The following is a 24,490-nucleotide window of genomic DNA, read 5'->3' as shown; positions in this document are numbered from 1 at the left end:
TATAATATAATATATTTTAGTTTTAGGTAAACATTTACCTAATTTTAAAAAGCATAAAAAAATAATCACAAAATAGTTACTTTATATGTGTATAAAAAAAACAGTTATTAATATTTTAATTTTATTAGAAATTATCATAATTTAATAGAAGAATTTATTATTTTTCCTTGTGCTGTAATAATAATACTCACAATGTTGATAAACAATACAGTGTATACTTTTATTAATATTAACCAAAATTAATAATTTCTTAAACAAATGAAATTTTGTAAGTGATTGAAATGTTTTATAAAATCTTTGGTTCTTAAATCAAGAGAGAAAAAGTTTTTCATCGTAAATTTACCATCCAAAAATCAGAAAATCAAAATGAATTTATTAAATATTCAATAAACTTCAATTTATAATTAAATTATCTAATTAATCCAAGAATATGTAAAATATTTTCAATTCATATTTCTAGAAAGTATAAGGTGATTTATTCAGTGGTGGATTAAGCACTTGCAGGGCTCCAAGTGCAACCTATTTTTGAAACACCTTGTACTAAATACTAAGTAATGCTATCAAATCAATGTATTATTTAATAAAAAAAAATCCCGATCAGTCAATTGTTTTCTTAAAAATAAATCTCTAAATGTGTAGATGAAGTTGGTATCTGTGCCTGAGATTTGTAGAATGTATCTGTTTTTAAACTGCTAACTTTTAGAGGCCCCAACCATATGCTTCTTGTGCCTGTACGATGATCCACCAGCGGATTTATCTTCTGTTTAGTTACAAAAATAAATTATATATTTGTTTGATGGCATAATTTTTATAACTTTATTTTGATAAATAAAGTTATAAGATTTGTTTTAGAGTAATCAGCATATTTTTCTAAAACATCTATTGATCTTTCTCAATAATTTTATATTTAACATGCAATGACTTTTCAAAATATGTTTTTGTTTGCATGGTACATGTAAATAATTGCTGTAGTAATAATAATATAAAATAAGTATGCTTACATGTGTTTAATAATGTCATATTTTATTATTGTTTAATAACATTTAATAAATATATTAAAAATAGTTTATATAATTTTATGATTTAGTTTATTTTATTATAATAAAATTAATCATACAAATTATATAATAAAATGTATTGATTATAATCACAATTTATTTTGATATTTATCATTATTTAATTATCAGTAAGTCTTCTAAACAAAGTACCATTATACAAAATAAATAATATTATCTACTTTATTAAGATTTAATTATTTTCAGTTTGATTTAAGTATGGTAAGTATTTTAATTGTGACTGTTGTCAATATGCCATTTTTTGTATTCTGTATAAAAATTTATCCCATTTTCAACTGCGTTGTCCTTTGTTATATTCCTAACCTAAAATCAAATTTTTATTTGTGTGTGACAATTAAAGCTTAAATACTAAAAAAGAACATTAATTACTAGATTGAAATACTGTAAAAATAATTTTTAAGTGTTTTTTGATTAAAAATGTATTTTTATTGGTATGTTTTAAGGCCATTTTTTATTGAAAAATTAATTTTAAATTTAATTCCCAACAATTTTTGTTTATAACACAATAATGACTTTTAGCTTGGAGAAATGCCAATATATCTGATCCCATGGGAAACATCTGTAAAATTCAGATTGGCAATTTTATTTATTTACTTTTTTCTTTTTCCCCCTGTTGCTGCTGCTGCTCTTTTATTGCATGGAGTACATTGACACGGCCACCGGGCTTCCTCTTTTGAACAATCTCTCTTACCTGAATAATTGCCTGTAACAGATTACTATTTGTTGATAGATTGTAATCTTGTTTTCCTCTATCGAATTACAGTTCTCTATCGATTACCCGAATTAACGTTACACACATAAATGAAAGCCTTTTAATACATTTTACATATACCTACACTGGCAATTTACAGCACAAATAGGGACAATACTGTAAACAAAACCTATAATTAAAAGCTTGTATAATGTAGCAAAACAGCTCCCCCTCAAAAAAAGGAAAAAGGAACAATATTTTTTAATGTAAAATTATGCAAATGTAAAGTTTTAAAAGGATGTGAATGCTGCTTTTTGTTTATTAAAACATATCATTCTAGTTTTTGAACTAAATATATAGTTTATAATTAGAATGAATTAATCATTGAGGGTTTAAAAAAAGATTCTTCTTTTTAAGGTTGTGATTCAAGTAAAGAAATACTTAAAATAATAATAAAATTTTGGTGAGTCAGACTAGGGAGAGAGAAAAAGGGAAACTCAAGGTCAACTGGTGCTTCTTCTTCTTCTTTCACAACTTGCTGATTCTACACAAAAATATTGATTATTAAGCACATTTTCAAGGGGGTGTCTGTAAATATTTACTAAACTGAACTCCCTTTCGACGTGTACAAAATATCAAAAAAACACTCTTTATTCATTGTATATGAGATTCTAGAATAGTACAATTTATTCTAGAATTTTTAATTCACTCTGTAAGATTTTAACAAATCTTCATTTAGTCTATAAAAATTCTTTGAAATATTTATTATTGCTTCTAATTCACATGTTTTAATGTGATATTTTATTTATTTTATCTTTAATTTGTATTATATTTATTATAATGCTAATCCCTGAAAGTTTCTGATTACATTTGAGGGATTGATTCTCTTATATTAAAGTAAGAGAATCAGTCAGGGATCTTCAAGTAAAATCTCATAACAAAACCAAAATACTGTGGCATATTGCTAATAATAGATAAAATATAAGTAATGACAATAACAATTTGATAATTCAGGGATTATAAGATCTTCAAGGATTGGCATTACAATGAGTATAATGCTATGTACATTTTTTTTTCTGTACAGATAAGGATTATTGAAATACATGGAAAGTTTAATATAAATATTGTAATAAACAAATTACAGTTTACAATAGATTCAAACTGAGCTGCATGATTGTATTGTAATAAAGGACTTCTTGTGGCTGTCAGTTACCATTGCTTTACTTTTTTCATTGTACTGAAATGTAAAATGCATAATTTTTATTCTAGAATGTAATTTTATTTATTTATAGTGTAAAGCAGTGTTTCTCAAAGTGGGAACTACCTCCCCTCAAGGGTGGTAAAACACTCAAGGGAAAACTGGAAGGAAAAGGGTTTGAAGGGTGTTAGAAATAAAAGGAAACATTGACCTAAAATAGGATTAAAAAAAAAGAAATTCTCTTATCATACATCATATATTTTCAAAATTCCATTTTGAAAATATAATATACAACAAAGAATTTTGATAAGATATACAAGCCTTTTTAATGATAATGATGTCGAAAGTAAACTCACTTCAACATTATTTTTTATTTTGTTATCTCTTGAATCATTTACTAAATTTATCGGTTGTTTAGTCATTAATTTTTTAAAGTTTGATTTCAGTTATAAATCTGTCTGGCTTAAATTAAATTGTCGAAGTGGAATTTTCGTTTATCATCCTCTTATTCTGCACTGTTTTCTTATTTTTCCTTTCAATTTTAGCCTTGGGATATGGGAAATTGGAGATTCCCATGTGATAGGAATTGGCAAATCGAAGTTAACAAGNAGGGGTTGATATAAATCATCATTTCAGATTACAGTTATGACTTACAACTAAAAAAAAGATAATATTGAAACTAATACTATAATGATGAACAATTAATCTCATTTGCTGAAGTTTGAAGTTTAAGTGCAGAAGTTCAAGGTTTAAGTGCCTTTTGAAACATCTGTTATTTATTATTATACAAATTTATTTCATTACACTAATTCATTTTGTTTAATTTAGAATTTGTTTACAAAGATAGAATAATGGGAGTTAATTTATTATTATTATGAATTGTAATTACAATTCAGTTTACTATTTTTATAAATGATGTTAAGATTCATCAAGTTGTTTCTGACTCCTGGTGACTCTGTGAATAAAGGTTCGCTGAGGGATTCTGTTTTGTGCTGTCTTGCACAACTTCTGTAAGCTCATCTCTGTACCTTTCAACACTCCATCCATTCATCACATTCATTATCAGGCCTTTCATCTTTTTCCTTCCACTATTCCAAGCGTTATCATCTTTTCGATAGATGTGTCACATCTCATTTTATTAACACATTTTATTAATTATATTAATAAATAAATTAATTAATTGAATACATTGCTCTTCCATCCTTATTTTTGCATTATTCTGTGCAAAAATAATATAAATTTATTTTTTTTAAGCAATAAAAGACATTTATAATCTAGTATTAAATTAAGGCTTTATAATTTATAAGCTAATAGGTCTTATATGTAATTTGAATTTTTTGTGTTTTTTTATAAACCAAAAGTTATAAATTATAAATTTATGTAATATTTGCATTGATATACTATGATATTATTCTCTTCTGGTATAGTCTGCCCTTTTTACAATAGAATTTAAATGTAAAATCCAATTATACTTAAAGAATTTATGTTGAAATACAGAAAAAGATAAATCACAAAGGATGAAAAATGTATGAAATATTAAGTTTTTATAATTAAATTACTAGTAAATGATTTTAAAAAGTGCATTTTAAAGCCTTTAAATATGAAAAACTTCCAGAATTCATTTGTAATTAATTAAGATTTTCATGAAAATCTTAATTAAAGTAAAAAAATAAAGATAATTTTTATTTTTAGTGTATTATTTTACTTTATTATAGAAATTATTTGTTTAATGATTCATAAGAAGATAAATAAACTGAAATAAAGTTTAAATCATAAAGTTACTGTATATATTAACATAATTTTAAGGTTTAAAATATCCAATGATAAAGAAATATGAAGAATTTGAAAAAAGAAAAAAAAAAAAGAATTTGAAAAATATATTTAATTTATGATAATTTCAATTAAAATTTAATAGTTTGCTGTTACATTTTGAGTGGTTATATTTGGTTAGAACATGTGCTTGAAGTGTCAGTCTATTTTCGGAATGATGTATCTATGCACAGGAACACTGCCATTTGGTTGCATTACTGTATTATTGCAAATGTTCCAATTTGTGTGTTTACTATTTGTCTCTACTTACGGTATACATAATTTTAAAGCAGATTTATTTTCTTACTGGATGTACAATATGTGATATTTTTTCTAAAAGTATGTTTTCTAACAATGTAAAAAATAGAATTGTAAATTAAGACATTTCTTAAGCATCAATTTTTGAAAATTTTAAATAGAAGATTTATTATCTTAGTACTTTCAGGTTCTTATAATTCATCTTCAAGGATATTAACAAATTAAAAAGACATTTTTATTCAAAATGAAAGTGTTAGGATCATAAAGTTATAAACACTAGAAAAACAGTGTTGGGTGAGTAACATAGATCGTTTAAATTAGTCAGAATTTGACTAAAATAAAAGTTGAAGAGATTAGAGAAAGCTTGAGCTTTAGAAAGTTTGCTAGAGGAAATCAGTGGAATAAGATTATGATAGTTCAATCATGCAAAAGAATGGAGGAAAAAGACTTCCAAGACAAACATATGAGAGAAAAGTAATTGGTAAATGTCTGAGAGAAAGATCAAGAAAAGGTTGGAGAAAGGTGATTGAGCAAGGTATACACAAAAGAAGTATTAAATTTAAGGCAGTATGGGGGAGAAAAATAGAAGAAAAAAAAGATGTAGCAATTGCCAGATTTATCTGATCATTTATACTCTCTTTCATCCTGAGACTATGGAAGAAAAAGCAGCAGCATTTGACTAACATAAATATTATATTTTAACTTCTATTTTTAGTATTAGAAATTAGGCTTTTACAAAACATGCAATTGCCTTCTATTTCTACAGTCTAAAAAGTCTGTATATTATATTATTTTTAATTAATAATTTCTTATCATTATATCAATATTTTATACTTTTAATGAAGATGCTATTTTTAATAATTGCCTTACATGTAATATTTATTATCTATTGTTACTTTTGTTATAAAGCTATTTTGAAAGTTCCAATTAAAAAAACTTTTTCCGTCATAAATAATCTTACAACAGACAGAATAGAAATACAATTATTTTAATATATTAAACATCAGTTCTATTTATTTTAAGCAAGTTAATGAATTTATGCTTTAATAAAATGCAAAAATAATCTATTGTATATATGAAATATTCCTATATAAATATGTATGAAAATTTTTGCTTGCTACTGTATGAATAGGCCCTTTAAAAATTATATACTGTATTATCACTCAGTAATTAGTATGACCAGATTTATGATTGAACTTCAGAAGGTTAATAATTTACTTTTGTTGTTGTAAATTTACTTGAATTAATGATAATTGATCTAAATTATTTTGGAGTGGCTTATTTTACTCATTGGAAATCACTGTGTATCTTTTGTATAAAGAATATTTATACAGTTTTTATTTAAGTCTGTAAAATCAGAAAGATTGTAGAATAATTCGAGATAAATGTAGTGTCAAATATTAAGAAAATTGATCAAAATAATACTTATATAACTATCTTTTTTATGTTAAAGTATAATAAACACAAGTAAAATATTCCATGTTTGATCTTTCCATTAGTCTGTTCTTGATAAATTGTAAATTTTTCCAATAAATTGGTATACAGTATTCTTGTAAAAACATTCTTTTAAAACTGAATCAATGTATATCTTTAACTGTGAATTATATATAATATAAAATATTATATTTGTACAATAGACATTATTTATTCTAGTTTAATAAAATTCAAGTATGTTACTCATTTTTATATATAGCCAATGTTAAAATATACAATGTAATATTTAAAAATGATGTTTTTAAGCTATAAACAAATTATAGATGTATACAAAGATCACTATAACTTGTTATGAGATAGAGTAAATAAATATAAAGTCATTATCTGTCAAAACAAATTAGTACGAAAGTCCTGCTGGCATATATATTGTATATAAATTTCTATATTAAAATTTAATAAAATTTCAAAAATAAAATTTGAATTAAATTGTAAAAGGAACAATTAATGTATTTTTTTTAAATTCTAGTTTAATAGATCTGTATTCAGAAGTCTATTAAATTGAAATAAACCCGTGAACATGAAAATTAAGAACAATTAGTGACATTGACAAAGTGATTGCTATTAATAAATTTATAGGTCTTACTTGAAATTCCTAAAGCCTCCAGGAATATTTGACACTGTATATCTGAAAGTAGATTTGGACTTCTTTGGTTTCTCTAATTTTAGTTTAAAAGATAAATTTATATTAACAATGAAACAAATATATTTTTAAATTCCAAATCCTGTTTTTTAACTATTTTTACTTTTAAGCTTTAAAACAAACCTTTCTTTTACATTAATTTGAGTTTTAATATACAAATTTGATGCCGAAGTTTACATTAATAGTGCTTATGTGCAGTGGCACATTATCCTATGGACAGAAAAGGCAATAACCTGGGGTCCCACTGATAGGGGCACCAAACTAGTCTTTTATAAGAAAATTCCTCCAAAAATTTCCCCAAACAAAAAATGTCTGAAGTTGACACTGTACGTGGGGGCCCCTTTCATTCAAATTTGCCTGGGTCCCACGAAACTATAATGCACCACTGCCTACGTGCAATAAATATGATAATGCAGAAATAATATCTTAGACTTATCTGTTTCTAATAGGAATTTTTAAATATTAAATGTTAAAGTTTAAATAAATAAATCAGATAAGAAAAACATTGTATAATTATTGTATGTAATGTTCCATAAACAGTTTAAAATTTAAAATTAAGTATTTTTTTATATGTTGTATTATTTGGAATATAATTAGAATCATGATATAAAAGTACAACTAATATTTAATTTCTGTAAAAAATAATTCAAAAAATAATCTTATTTACAGTGACAAAGCATATTTATTAATGTGCATTGTATTGTGTTAAATAAATTATTATTCATCAAACCTTTTAATTTTATCTATTCAAATAGTCATATTAAAATACAATGATGCATATGGATAACATAGAAAACTTTAAATAAAAATTAAGTGTTAAATTATTATGATGAAAATGTTTAGTTGATTGTCAATTTATTTAATTTTTTTTAGCAACAAGAACAGAAGAAAACAGAAACAAAAGTAGTGAAAGAAAAAGTAAAAGAAGAAGAAGAAGAATGGCAATCTGTAAGTAAAATAAAAAATATTTATTCAATTTAATATATTGGAACATGAAACTGTTTTCTGTATGAAACTTAAAACTTCTTCTTTAATTACATATTTGTATTATTAAAGTACTAGTAAATTAAATTTTAAGTTTTGCTGATTATTTGAAATTTGTTAAAAAAAAAGTTATATTTAGATAATGTTTAGCTCTTTAACTGAAATGCTGTAAAGTTAAAAAAAAAAATAGTTAAAACAACTCAAAACCAGATATTGGTATCAAATAATTCAAACCTTTACTAATCAGCATAAATTTTTAGTGTATTATTGGATTTTTAAATAACTATTGTTGGGTTCTTTCTTATATGTTAATCTATAGCAAAGAAATTTATTTATCAAACTTGGTATATAGAGTTCTCTGCTCTTTTTTTGGAGACTAAGATGAAAATTACACTAAAATTCTAATAATTTCAGTCTTTCCAGTACATCCTAAGTGGTACTAAAATTGTTTTTCAGTTTTGGTACCACTTAGAATGGACTGGAATGAAAGCCTAAGTAATAGAGTTTAATAGAATTTTTCATCTTATATTCCAAAAGGTGCAGAGATTTGCATGTGTTAATCAGTGGCAAATGGTCTGCTGTATTATTGGACTATAATAAGACTAATTTAATAATTAGATATGAAGTGATTTGACTAGATGGAGGTCCAGATAGCATAACTGCAAAATAAGCAGGAATTATGGATTTAAGTCCTGCTCCGGACTAATCCAGAACATTTTAAATTAAAACATTAAAATTAATTTATTACAGTTATTAAGATTATCATGAAATGGCAGCTTAATTGCCTCTTCCAGTCAAATTACTTTATATCTAATTATTAAATTAGTCTTGTTATAGTCTGATAATATGGCAGATCATTTGTCATTAATTGAAAATTAGGTTTGTGGATTTATTGTTTATATGTTATTCTTTACCATTTTTGATACAGAAAATTCAAAATATTAAATATTTAAACATAATTCTAGTAATTATACTAGCCAGATTATGTTTAACTACAATATTATATTCTATTAGAATATTTTGAATTGGTTTATGGTAAAGATTAACATGTGAGAACCTAATGATGGTCTTTTAAAAAACGTTAAAAGTAATTATTACATAAAAAATTTGTGATGTAAAAAAATAGTTATTAGAGAAATCAAAAATATTTTAATTAATTAATATTTTTGAAGCAACTATCTTCATTTTTGGTAGGTAATTAGGTTGCTTGAAAATCATTAACTAATTAAAACACTTTTTGTTTTCTGTTTGTAAAGATTTCTTTAAATTTAAGTGAAGCTCATATACTCATTACAAATAAAATAAAAGAGTTGTATACTAAAGTTGTGTGAATATATAAATAAATTGTAATTTATTATCTTATTTTTATATTATTTATATCCACTCAAATACAGCAGGAGTTTCAAACACAAATGTAGCAAAGGACCAGTCAAAAAGATGTATATCAGATGCGGGCTGTATTCATTATTATTTGGTAAACTAAAACGTAAACTAAAAAAAAGGCTCTAACGAATGCTCTATGGTTTCCAGGCATTTACGACTTATGTAAACAGTTAGAAGTTTGAATTTTTTGTTTTAATCCCCCAAGATATTAGAAACATTGATTTTTAGAAAAGAAATCATCAAGGCATATCAGTGGTGTACGGTGACAGCCCTGGATAAAATCATTAGAAGCGTTTTACGATATTTTGGTGTGTAACATCCATGAGCTAAACTTCGAGGTTGTTGCTCTGTAAAGCGCATGCGCAAATGAATATAATTTGGCTGCTTTATACAATTCAAATATTTTCACCGTGAAAGCTGTCCTGTATTTGACAATACAGTGCTTCCATTAGGAATATGCATACACGAATTTATATTCAAATATACAAATTTCTTTACTACATGTGAAAAATAATGATAAGATAGCAATCTTATCATTATTTTTCACTAGTACTGTATAGAAATTTGTAATAAGATGCATAACACAGTTATAATAAAATGTTAATTTTAATTAATTCAAAGTACATTAAAATATGAAAATAATCGCACAATATGTATTTATATTTTAGAAAATACGTGGGAAGTGGTGCTTCCACGGCTTCCATGGACGGCACACCACTGCCAGATATGAAGTCTTAATGGGCCATATCTGGTTTGCAGGCTTATGACCCCCTTATATACAGTATCAAGCATTTAAAATTTAAATTTTCAGATATAAATAATATTTTATTCCAACTTTAGTAAAACAAAAAATACAAATTTATATAATTTGAAACTAGAAATTACAAGATATTTAATGACAACATTTTTGAAGAATGTAAAGAATATTTAATTTTTTTTCTTAGTTTTATTTAAAATGCATTTCCGTTCTTTTTAAGTATTAAAAATACAATTTCTCTTTTATTTTTATTTTGTTTTTTGTAATCATTAAGAATGAAACTGACCCCAATTGAACTTTTTTTTTTAAATCTGAGAATGGCTTTAATGATTATTATTATTATTATAAAGTTGCTCTTAACTAAAACAGTTTGAATTGAGGTCAGTTTTATTCTTAATGCATGAAAAAAAGATTTGTATGTTTGCTCTTAATACACAATTAAATTTTCATTCAGTAATATTTAAGTTTAATAGAATATAGTAATTTGAAAAATATTTAATAATAACGTCAGAGCTGAAGAAAATCAGATGAACTGTTTATAAATATGAAGTCAGGAAATTACCTCATTCATTGAATAACTATTCAGTTCATAATACAAAGATATACTTAGGGAGGCATATGGTTTCTTTAACCTTTTTGGATCTCTTCTATGAAAAGTTTTATGTGCATTATTTTCACTGCTTTCTAATAATGAAGGCTCATGTGATAGTTCATTTTCAATAGACATTTTGCAGGTTGATCTGCAATATTATCAAATTAAAACTTTAAATTTTAGTTATGTAGAAGAAGTCAGAAACAATAAAAGATTTACTAAATTAAATTTTGATACTTATTAAAGAATTTAGATAGTTGGAAATCAAGGAGAAGGAAACAATCAGAAGGATCTTTACAAAGGCTGGAAGAGATAAGGAGGATCGAGTTAGAGGAACAACAAAGACAATTAGAACAAAAGAAAGTGCGAACGAAAACGTTTTCAGAAATGATGGAAGAAAGGTATCTATGTTAGATATTTAAAATTTAAATATTTAATGAAATGAATGGAAAATATTTATGACTTTTTTATTATTTTCAGGGCCCATAGACCAAAACAGTATAATCTACTTATACTTGGAAGGCCTGCAAGTGAAGATGAAATGAAATCTGATGAAGATATTTCTAGTATGAAATCTGATACAAATGAAGATAATGAAAAAGCAAACAATGACAAAGTTATTTCAAACAATACAATGGTTAGTTATTTTTATTGTTGTTATAAATAGATTTATTTTTATAAGTTTATATTAAATAGATTTGTAAATTACATCTTTCCATTAAATATTGTAATATTTAACACAAACAAATATTTTAATTACAATTTTGTAAAGTCAAAAATAAAATGTATTGTGTAATACAAAATTGAGATATTATTTATAGTTAGGTGTTTTATATTTATAGAATATAGATTTATATTTTAACTAGTAATTTGATAACAGTATTAGAGGTTTTTAATATTCATAATGAATGTTAAAATCTTAAAATTCCTGAAATTATATTGGATACAAGATGCTTCAGTTAACTGAGATATAATCTACATCTATAAATAAATGATACTTATGCTTAGTTTAGGAAGCTAAAAAGTTTCAAAAATGAAACTGTACGCAGCATGTAAACATATCTAACAGAATAGAATTATGTATCACTAAAAAATAATTAATTTACAACAGAATTTTTTGTTTCTTTTCTACTTAATATGTTTTATGTACTTAAAACGGTCATGTGGTTGACTGATTATGAATGTTTCTGGCTTCCAGAACTAAACTTATATCTTATTTATTTATTTATATCTCAACAGAGTACAAACTTTTTATCAATTTCTATCATAAGAATCCATATCTGATTTTAAATTATTTNCACTAGAAAAACAGTGTTGGGTGAGTAACATAGATCGTTTAAATTAGTCAGAATTTGACTAAAATAAAAGTTGAAGAGATTAGAGAAAGCTTGAGCTTTAGAAAGTTTGCTAGAGGAAATCAGTGGAATAAGATTATGATAGTTCAATCATGCAAAAGAATGGAGGAAAAAGACTTCCAAGACAAACATATGAGAGAAAAGTAATTGGTAAATGTCTGAGAGAAAGATCAAGAAAAGGTTGGAGAAAGGTGATTGAGCAAGGTATACACAAAAGAAGTATTAAATTTAAGGCAGTATGGGGGAGAAAAATAGAAGAAAAAAAAGATGTAGCAATTGCCAGATTTATCTGATCATTTATACTCTCTTTCATCCTGAGACTATGGAAGAAAAAGCAGCAGCATTTGACTAACATAAATATTATATTTTAACTTCTATTTTTAGTATTAGAAATTAGGCTTTTACAAAACATGCAATTGCCTTCTATTTCTACAGTCTAAAAAGTCTGTATATTATATTATTTTTAATTAATAATTTCTTATCATTATATCAATATTTTATACTTTTAATGAAGATGCTATTTTTAATAATTGCCTTACATGTAATATTTATTATCTATTGTTACTTTTGTTATAAAGCTATTTTGAAAGTTCCAATTAAAAAAACTTTTTCCGTCATAAATAATCTTACAACAGACAGAATAGAAATACAATTATTTTAATATATTAAACATCAGTTCTATTTATTTTAAGCAAGTTAATGAATTTATGCTTTAATAAAATGCAAAAATAATCTATTGTATATATGAAATATTCCTATATAAATATGTATGAAAATTTTTGCTTGCTACTGTATGAATAGGCCCTTTAAAAATTATATACTGTATTATCACTCAGTAATTAGTATGACCAGATTTATGATTGAACTTCAGAAGGTTAATAATTTACTTTTGTTGTTGTAAATTTACTTGAATTAATGATAATTGATCTAAATTATTTTGGAGTGGCTTATTTTACTCATTGGAAATCACTGTGTATCTTTTGTATAAAGAATATTTATACAGTTTTTATTTAAGTCTGTAAAATCAGAAAGATTGTAGAATAATTCGAGATAAATGTAGTGTCAAATATTAAGAAAATTGATCAAAATAATACTTATATAACTATCTTTTTTATGTTAAAGTATAATAAACACAAGTAAAATATTCCATGTTTGATCTTTCCATTAGTCTGTTCTTGATAAATTGTAAATTTTTCCAATAAATTGGTATACAGTATTCTTGTAAAAACATTCTTTTAAAACTGAATCAATGTATATCTTTAACTGTGAATTATATATAATATAAAATATTATATTTGTACAATAGACATTATTTATTCTAGTTTAATAAAATTCAAGTATGTTACTCATTTTTATATATAGCCAATGTTAAAATATACAATGTAATATTTAAAAATGATGTTTTTAAGCTATAAACAAATTATAGATGTATACAAAGATCACTATAACTTGTTATGAGATAGAGTAAATAAATATAAAGTCATTATCTGTCAAAACAAATTAGTACGAAAGTCCTGCTGGCATATATATTGTATATAAATTTCTATATTAAAATTTAATAAAATTTCAAAAATAAAATTTGAATTAAATTGTAAAAGGAACAATTAATGTATTTTTTTTAAATTCTAGTTTAATAGATCTGTATTCAGAAGTCTATTAAATTGAAATAAACCCGTGAACATGAAAATTAAGAACAATTAGTGACATTGACAAAGTGATTGCTATTAATAAATTTATAGGTCTTACTTGAAATTCCTAAAGCCTCCAGGAATATTTGACACTGTATATCTGAAAGTAGATTTGGACTTCTTTGGTTTCTCTAATTTTAGTTTAAAAGATAAATTTATATTAACAATGAAACAAATATATTTTTAAATTCCAAATCCTGTTTTTTAACTATTTTTACTTTTAAGCTTTAAAACAAACCTTTCTTTTACATTAATTTGAGTTTTAATATACAAATTTGATGCCGAAGTTTACATTAATAGTGCTTATGTGCAGTGGCACATTATCCTATGGACAGAAAAGGCAATAACCTGGGGTCCCACTGATAGGGGCACCAAACTAGTCTTTTATAAGAAAATTCCTCCAAAAATTTCCCCAAACAAAAAATGTCTGAAGTTGACACTGTACGTGGGGGCCCCTTTCATTCAAATTTGCCTGGGTCCCACGAAACTATAATGCACCACTGCCTACGTGCAATAAATATGATAATGCAGAAATAATATCTTAGACTTATCTGTTTCTAATAGGAATTTTTAAATATTAAATGTTAAAGTTTAAATAAATAAATCAGATAAGAAAAACATTGTATAATTATTGTATGTAATGTTCCATAAACAGTTTAAAATTTAAAATTAAGTATTTTTTTATATGTTGTATTATTTGGAATATAATTAGAATCATGATATAAAAGTACAACTAATATTTAATTTCTGTAAAAAATAATTCAAAAAATAATCTTATTTACAGTGACAAAGCATATTTATTAATGTGCATTGTATTGTGTTAAATAAATTATTATTCATCAAACCTTTTAATTTTATCTATTCAAATAGTCATATTAAAATACAATGATGCATATGGATAACATAGAAAACTTTAAATAAAAATTAAGTGTTAAATTATTATGATGAAAATGTTTAGTTGATTGTCAATTTATTTAATTTTTTTTAGCAACAAGAACAGAAGAAAACAGAAACAAAAGTAGTGAAAGAAAAAGTAAAAGAAGAAGAAGAAGAATGGCAATCTGTAAGTAAAATAAAAAATATTTATTCAATTTAATATATTGGAACATGAAACTGTTTTCTGTATGAAACTTAAAACTTCTTCTTTAATTACATATTTGTATTATTAAAGTACTAGTAAATTAAATTTTAAGTTTTGCTGATTATTTGAAATTTGTTAAAAAAAAAGTTATATTTAGATAATGTTTAGCTCTTTAACTGAAATGCTGTAAAGTTAAAAAAAAAAATAGTTAAAACAACTCAAAACCAGATATTGGTATCAAATAATTCAAACCTTTACTAATCAGCATAAATTTTTAGTGTATTATTGGATTTTTAAATAACTATTGTTGGGTTCTTTCTTATATGTTAATCTATAGCAAAGAAATTTATTTATCAAACTTGGTATATAGAGTTCTCTGCTCTTTTTTTGGAGACTAAGATGAAAATTACACTAAAATTCTAATAATTTCAGTCTTTCCAGTACATCCTAAGTGGTACTAAAATTGTTTTTCAGTTTTGGTACCACTTAGAATGGACTGGAATGAAAGCCTAAGTAATAGAGTTTAATAGAATTTTTCATCTTATATTCCAAAAGGTGCAGAGATTTGCATGTGTTAATCAGTGGCAAATGGTCTGCTGTATTATTGGACTATAATAAGACTAATTTAATAATTAGATATGAAGTGATTTGACTAGATGGAGGTCCAGATAGCATAACTGCAAAATAAGCAGGAATTATGGATTTAAGTCCTGCTCCGGACTAATCCAGAACATTTTAAATTAAAACATTAAAATTAATTTATTACAGTTATTAAGATTATCATGAAATGGCAGCTTAATTGCCTCTTCCAGTCAAATTACTTTATATCTAATTATTAAATTAGTCTTGTTATAGTCTGATAATATGGCAGATCATTTGTCATTAATTGAAAATTAGGTTTGTGGATTTATTGTTTATATGTTATTCTTTACCATTTTTGATACAGAAAATTCAAAATATTAAATATTTAAACATAATTCTAGTAATTATACTAGCCAGATTATGTTTAACTACAATATTATATTCTATTAGAATATTTTGAATTGGTTTATGGTAAAGATTAACATGTGAGAACCTAATGATGGTCTTTTAAAAAACGTTAAAAGTAATTATTACATAAAAAATTTGTGATGTAAAAAAATAGTTATTAGAGAAATCAAAAATATTTTAATTAATTAATATTTTTGAAGCAACTATCTTCATTTTTGGTAGGTAATTAGGTTGCTTGAAAATCATTAACTAATTAAAACACTTTTTGTTTTCTGTTTGTAAAGATTTCTTTAAATTTAAGTGAAGCTCATATACTCATTACAAATAAAATAAAAGAGTTGTATACTAAAGTTGTGTGAATATATAAATAAATTGTAATTTATTATCTTATTTTTATATTATTTATATCCACTCAAATACAGCAGGAGTTTCAAACACAAATGTAGCAAAGGACCAGTCAAAAAGATGTATATCAGATGCGGGCTGTATTCATTATTATTTGGTAAACTAAAACGTAAACTAAAAAAAAGGCTCTAACGAATGCTCTATGGTTTCCAGGCATTTACGACTTATGTAAACAGTTAGAAGTTTGAATTTTTTGTTTTAATCCCCCAAGATATTAGAAACATTGATTTTTAGAAAAGAAATCATCAAGGCATATCAGTGGTGTACGGTGACAGCCCTGGATAAAATCATTAGAAGCGTTTTACGATATTTTGGTGTGTAACATCCATGAGCTAAACTTCGAGGTTGTTGCTCTGTAAAGCGCATGCGCAAATGAATATAATTTGGCTGCTTTATACAATTCAAATATTTTCACCGTGAAAGCTGTCCTGTATTTGACAATACAGTGCTTCCATTAGGAATATGCATACACGAATTTATATTCAAATATACAAATTTCTTTACTACATGTGAAAAATAATGATAAGATAGCAATCTTATCATTATTTTTCACTAGTACTGTATAGAAATTTGTAATAAGATGCATAACACAGTTATAATAAAATGTTAATTTTAATTAATTCAAAGTACATTAAAATATGAAAATAATCGCACAATATGTATTTATATTTTAGAAAATACGTGGGAAGTGGTGCTTCCACGGCTTCCATGGACGGCACACCACTGCCAGATATGAAGTCTTAATGGGCCATATCTGGTTTGCAGGCTTATGACCCCCTTATATACAGTATCAAGCATTTAAAATTTAAATTTTCAGATATAAATAATATTTTATTCCAACTTTAGTAAAACAAAAAATACAAATTTATATAATTTGAAACTAGAAATTACAAGATATTTAATGACAACATTTTTGAAGAATGTAAAGAATATTTAATTTTTTTTCTTAGTTTTATTTAAAATGCATTTCCGTTCTTTTTAAGTATTAAAAATACAATTTCTCTTTTATTTTTATTTTGTTTTTTGTAATCATTAAGAATGAAACTGACCCCAATTGAACTTTTTTTTTTAAATCTGAGAATGGCTTTAATGATTATTATTATTATTATAAAGTTGCTCTTAACTAAAACAGTTTGAATTGAGGTCAGTTTTATTCTTAATGCATGAAAAAAAGATTTGTATGTTTGCTCTTAATACACAATTAAATTTTCATTCAGTAATATTTAAGTTTAATAGAATATAGTAATTTGAAAAATATTTAATAATAACGTCAGAGCTGAAGAAAATCAGATGAACTGTTTATAAATATGAAGTCAGGAAATTACCTCATTCATTGAATAACTATTCAGTTCATAATACAAAGATATACTTAGGGAGGCATATGGTTTCTTTAACCTTTTTGGATCTCTTCTATGAAAAGTTTTATGTGCATTATTTTCACTGCTTTCTAATAATGAAGGCTCATGTGATAGTTCATTTTCAATAGACATTTTGCAGGTTGATCTGCAATATTATCAAATTAAAACTTTAAATTTTAGTTATGTAGAAGAAGTCAGAAACAATAAAAGATTTACTAAATTAAATTTTGATACTTATTAAAGAATTTAGATAGTTGGAAATCAAGGAGAAGGAAACAATCAGAAGGATCTTTACAAAGGCTGGAAGAGATAAGGAGGATCGAGTTAGAGGAACAACAAAGACAATTAGAACAAAAGAAAGTGCGAACGAAAACGTTTTCAGAAATGATGGAAGAAAGGTATCTATGTTAGATATTTAAAATTTAAATATTTAATGAAATGAATGGAAAATATTTATGATTTTTTTATTATTTTCAGGGCCCATAGACCAAAACAGTATAATCTACTTATACTTGGAAGGCCTGCAAGTGAAGATGAAATGAAATCTGATGAAGATATTTCTAGTATGAAATCTGATACAAATGAAGATAATGAAAAAGCAAACAATGACAAAGTTATTTCAAACAATACAATGGTTAGTTATTTTTATTGTTGTTATAAATAGATTTATTTTTATAAGTTTATATTAAATAGATTTGTAAATTACATCTTTCCATTAAATATTGTAATATTTAACACAAACAAATATTTTAATTACAATTTTGTAAAGTCAAAAATAAAATGTATTGTGTAATACAAAATTGAGATATTATTTATAGTTAGGTGTTTTATATTTATAGAATATAGATTTATATTTTAACTAGTAATTTGATAACAGTATTAGAGGTTTTTAATATTCATAATAAATGTTAAAATCTTAAAATTCCTGAAATTATATTGGATACAAGATGCTTCATTTAACTGAGATATAATCTACATCTATAAATAAATGATACTTATGCTTAGTTTAGGAAGCTAAAAAGTTTCAAAAATGAAACTGTACGCAGCATGTAAACATATCTAACAGAATAGAATTATGTATCACTAAAAAATAATTAATTTACAACAGAATTTTTTGTTTCTTTTCTACTTAATATGTTTTATGTACTTAAAACGGTCATGTGGTTGACTGATTATGAATGTTTCTGGCTTCCAGAACTAAACTTATATCTTATTTATTTATTTATATCTCAACAGAGTACAAACTTTTTATCAATTTCTATCATAAGAATCCATATCTGATTTTAAATTATTTTAAAACATAAAAATGAAATAATTTTATAAAGATTTCAAAAGGTTTATTTGCTCCATTTACTTGAGAAGAATTAAAATATGAAAATTAGCGGAAACATTCTTCTTTAAATAAATTTAATGGCTTTCAACTAATAGGATATTTTAACTAATTATTATTGTTATATTTGATATATTAAAGTTTCACTTTCCAATCTGAAATTGCAGACATCCTAAAATGAAAATTGAGACTTTAAAATACATAGTATGATTAAAGTTTTGAGGCTGAAAATTAAAGTTTGCATTTTTGCATTACAGATTATTGCACAACTGCAGTAGTGGATTACTCAATAAGTGCATTAGATGCACACCTCGGCCTCATTGTCTCAAGAGGCTTCAAAAATCTCATAGTAAATGATAATATGCCTCTAAAAATTTAGTAAATGTTTAAAAGGCTCTAAAAACTTGTTATTATTTAAGGATTTTATTGTCTTTTTAATATAAAAAGAACAGTTTTACATAAAGGCTTTATAACAAAATTATGCCTAGGGTCTGAAAGGAACATAATCTGCTACTGTGCAACTGCATGAGGCAATGAAGGGGGGCCCCAAATTCAATTTCTGTATTCCTAGTGTCTTAACCCATTCTGTGAAACATTATTAAAACATTATATTCTATTATTTATTATAATACGAATATAATATAATATACTGTAATATAAATATAATTTAGATATATTTTATTTATAATTTCACTACTGTTTGTTATACAAATTATATCAAGTATAATATATAATATATTATAACATGCTAACATTTCTTAAATATTTTAAGAATGTATGTAGTAATAATATTGATATATTTATATAATTTTTTAATCTATAAAAATATAAAGTACTGAAGCATAAAATAGATTATAAATGTAGTTTCTTCCTGTTTTGATGATAAAATTTTTTTATAGTAAATAAAAAAATTTACAATAAATAAATTAAAATATAATTAACTTATTTCTAATTATTAAATCCAACATAAAATGGCAATGTAACCATTTGTCTCTAGCCAATTTGATTTGTATTTAATTTATTTACCAGCCTTAAAACGATGTGACAGATAATCCTACAGGTTTATATGTCAATTCAATTAATAAGTGATAAATAAATTGTAAAAAGTAATTAATTTTTTAATATCTTTACAGAAAAATAGCATACCTAATGGGAGTTATACAACAGAAAATGGAATAAACAATAGCACTGAACGAGATAAAAATGAAGTAGAGAGAAGTAATGGTAATAACATTAATTAATGTATTGATTTTATTATTTACATTATGTTAATTATATAATAAATATGTAATTAAAATAAATTTATAGCAAATAGTGGTTATACCAATATCGATTCTGGGTTGGATAGTTTGAGTAGTAGTCACAAAGCTGGTGATATCGCAGATAGCGCTTCAGACTTTAGTCAAGATAGCGGCAGCAGTTTAGATTCTGATTTTCAACATACAACAGGATCTTTAACTACTGGTGTTGAACTACTCGAAGAATTTAGTTCCAATCCATTATCACACTATGAGAAAAAAGTTAGTGTTTCCTCATTTTTCTCTTTTTAAAAACTGTATTTTATTATTGTATTTTTGCATAAAATATATTTATGAATTTTGTGTTATTTAAAAAAAATATTTTTGCATTTTTAGAGTGATGACGGGGTGGAATTATTTTTGAGGATCTGGTTAAAACAAGGAAGTGAAAGTAAAGATTTTGGTTTTGTTGTAAAGGAAGGAAAAGATCAAAGTACACCAGTTGTTAGCATGGTTTATTCAGGTAAGTTCTAAAATATGATTTTAAGTACCAAAATTTTTAAGTTTAAAATTATAAATAGTATTATTAGCACTTATTAGTGACAGTCAGATGGTAAAAGTAGCAACCTGCTGGTCTGAGGAATATGTATTTGAGTTTGGGTTTTCTTCAAGAATTTCACAAGTGGTTTGAACCTGATAGATATCTTACTATATGGCCACTCCATTATGGACATAGCTGAAACCATAATGGGAATAAAAATAGTAATTAGTGTTTGCAAGGCTTGTACAAATGATAAAAAGTATCTATTATATAAAACAAATATAGAGATGTAAATTATTTTAAAATTTCTAAAACAAAATAACTTTTTTTTAAAAAATATTGTTAATACAGGAGCACTTGCAACTAACATAGTTAACCTCAGTAGTCTGCTATTCTTTAAATGTCCATATGCTTTAAAAAGTTCTGTAAACAATGTACAGTGTGTTCTTGCTAACTCTCAATACAAAAGAGAACAAAAATCTATTGTGTGTGTTTGTTAAATTCTTTTATACATCCTTTACTAGATTCACTAAGCAAATAACACAAGTTGATTCTCTGGTGATAATTGGATTTTAAGACAAAAATCCAATTAAAGAAAACAAATATTTAAGATATAAATTGTTTAAAAATTTCTAACAAGAAATAATTTTATTTAAATATCATTATGGCAGGTGCACTTGAAACAAAGAACACTGACATTATTTAATATTATATTTATACACAAACTACTAAATGCCATTTTTTAAATTTCCATATAATTTAAAATTTAACATTAAATATTTAAAGAACATTTAAAGGACAACTGAGCAGTCAACAAATAAAGGATAACACTGTTAGTTTTAACTACTGCTGCTTTAATGATATTTCTAAAAGGAAACTTTTTAAAATTTTGGAGTACTTATCAGTATTTATATGTTACATAACTTTCTACTAAATATGTGTATAACAATAGTATAAAAACTTTTTTTGATTATATTTTATTTTTAACAAGTGATAAATATGTATTACTACACATGTGGTTTTTCACTAACTTAAAACTTTAATATTTTAATTAATTAATATCATTTTATTCTGTTTGTTCTGAACAATCAGGTCTTACCATTTGCAAAGCATCTCAGTGATACACATGGCATCAATGCTCTGTTGTTCCAAATGATCTGTCATATTTACAGAGCCTATACTGTGTTAGAGTGGCATGAGAAACATAAAACAATGATTAGTCACATCTACTGGCCAAATGGATAAGGAGATTTAAATTCCATTGAGAATTAGTGGGATCACCTTGAGAGGCAGGTAAAATCTACAGGCAACAGCCCAGGAATCTTGAGGAATTATGTGAATGATTGCAAACAGAATGGCTTAAAAATGACAAATAGTACTGTACATTATTTACAATATCTTATAGAGTTCATGCACCAATGAATTATGACTGTTATTAGGACTAGGGGAGATGTGAATAAATATCAAAAGATATGAGTTGTATGTGTGACTAATTTTTTTCCAATGTGTGTATTTATTTACACATGATTATAAAATTAACAAAAACACTTTTTATTTTTTAATATTGCAAAAAATAGATACAAAATATGTCTTAACTATTCAGAAAACTTTGAATTTATGTTCTAGAAACAGGTTTTTTGTAATCTGTTCCTCCTAAGATGAATTGTATTAGTTTGAAATTATTTGAGAAGTTGTTATTTTAACTACAATACACTAAAATTTTCTATGGATTTGTGAAAAGTTTCTTGAATTTCACTGATACAAAAATTTTAATTTAACGCTTTTAATTTTAATTAATTATATCAAAATATTTTTTAAAAAATTATATATTATTATAATTATTTTAGGAGGAGTTGGTGACTTAGCTGGACTCAGGAAAGGTGACCAAGTGTTAGCAATTAATGGTGAATATACTCAAGGACATGATAATGAAGTGATACAGTTTGCTTTACAACAAGCTATATATGTTGGTCATTTGGATTTGTTAATATGGAGATCTAATAGCAAAGGTAATTTGTTTTTAAAACTAAGTAAATTTTATTAGTTATTAGTTTTTATATTATTAAGTATATTAATTAAAATTAATTGAAATCATTAAAGGAAGAATAACTATGCTATAGAAAAATGTCTCAACACATTAAAGATTATGTGATATCACAAAGTACAAAATACTAACTTGGAAACTCAGTGTTTAATTCAAAATTGTTTATTGAATAGAATTAAGTTAAGTACTAAATAATTATATTAAGAATTTGGGGTAACTTAACTGCATATCTTGACATCATCTATTTTTCTAAAAAGAATGACAATGAAAACAACAACACCAATTAGGCTTCTTTTGCTTATAGTCTTGAGGCGAAAAATTTTTCTTTGAAGTTTTTAAAATAGAAGTATGTGAACTTTGTGAGGGTACTCAAATTTCTTTACAGTAAAAGACATCTGTAGCAATTACAGAAAGCCCTATCATAATGTTATACAAAGCCTCTAATTGTCTAACCATAGTACTGAATTTTATTGTATTTTAATTAGCAATTAATTTATATAACTGATTGCTAATAAGTTTAATATTTGTCCACAAATAAATGAAACACACAGTCATACAGGAGTTAGAAAAAGGAGCAGATTTTAATACAGTTAATGTTTTCATAATACGAGGGGGACCCAAAAAAACCGGATTTTTTGTACAAAAACTTTATTTATTAACTTTTTTACAAAATTTCTTCAGTCACCTTCAAAGTACTCTTTATTAGATGTGATGCACTTGTGAAGTCTTTTTCCCCACTGTTTGAAACATCTCTGGAACGCTTCAATCTTGATATCGTCCAGTGCCCTTAGCGAAGCTGTTTTTATTACCTCCACATCATCAAAATGCTTCCCTTTTAGATTTTTCTTCATTCTCGAAAACAAAAAAAAGTCACATGGGGGCTAGGTCTGGTGAATACGGAGGGTGGGGAACGACAGGCCAAATAATGGGTCACTCGTAAGGCTGTGTGTGTGGGGGCATTGTTGTGATGAAGGAACCAGTCACCTGCTCGCCAAAGTTCCAGGCATTTCCTTCGCACATCCTCTTGCAGACGTCTTAACACTTTTTTGGTGGATTTTTTCAACGTTTTCATTGTTTCAAGATGTTGAAGGATGCCCAGAACTTCGCAGGTGGAACAAAATAACAGTAAGAGAAACACAACACTACGCTCAAATATAAACCTACAAACTGACGCTACTTGCACAACTGTTTCGTAAAGGTCTCTACTAACCTCATGTAACGGGAGAACTCCCTATTATGTCTATGAATGGCAGCGCACTCTCAGTTCGGTTTTTTTTTTGGGTCCCCTCGTATATTTATTCCAGCTTCTGTTAGTTTTAAGAACAATGTTATTACAATATTTTCTTATACAATTTTTAAAAATAAGAAAGACAAATAAGACTGCATTAGTCTTGTACAATAAATTTTTGAAAATAAGTATACAAATTGAATATTGTGTTTACATCAAATCTGTGAAAAAAAAATGTATACAGAAACTTTTCATATTTAATAATTTCCATTTTTACGAAGATTCTATTGACATCATAATTCATGAGCTCTGTCACATAAATAATTCACATAAATAAATAAAATAATAAA

The 24,490-nt window shown here is 25.1% G+C and overlaps 1 protein-coding gene across 1 annotated transcript in view; it reads left to right on the top strand.

The window, feature by feature from the left end:
• The window catches only part of LOC111634771 (LIM domain only protein 7-like), a 36,013-nt gene that overhangs the window by 11,121 nt on the left and 402 nt on the right, over window positions 1-24,490 (top strand). Inside the window, exons 2-11 of the mRNA XM_023379609.1 lie at window positions 8,040-8,114; window positions 11,129-11,283; window positions 11,363-11,519; window positions 14,914-14,988; window positions 18,003-18,157; window positions 18,237-18,393; window positions 20,223-20,313; window positions 20,398-20,609; window positions 20,724-20,850; window positions 22,716-22,877. Coding sequence (XP_023235377.1) covers window positions 8,040-8,114; window positions 11,129-11,283; window positions 11,363-11,519; window positions 14,914-14,988; window positions 18,003-18,157; window positions 18,237-18,393; window positions 20,223-20,313; window positions 20,398-20,609; window positions 20,724-20,850; window positions 22,716-22,877 — 1,366 coding nt within the window. The remainder of the gene's footprint in view (window positions 1-8,039; window positions 8,115-11,128; window positions 11,284-11,362; window positions 11,520-14,913; window positions 14,989-18,002; window positions 18,158-18,236; window positions 18,394-20,222; window positions 20,314-20,397; window positions 20,610-20,723; window positions 20,851-22,715; window positions 22,878-24,490) is intronic.

Source organism: Centruroides sculpturatus, unplaced genomic scaffold (genome assembly GCF_000671375.1).
Source record: "Centruroides sculpturatus isolate CEXI.00-Female unplaced genomic scaffold, Cexi_2.0 scaffold492, whole genome shotgun sequence".
In the NCBI taxonomy this organism is placed as follows: Eukaryota; Metazoa; Arthropoda; class Arachnida; order Scorpiones; family Buthidae; genus Centruroides; species Centruroides sculpturatus.
Note: the sequence above shows the minus strand (reverse complement) of the source record. Positions and strands in the feature narration are given on the sequence as shown.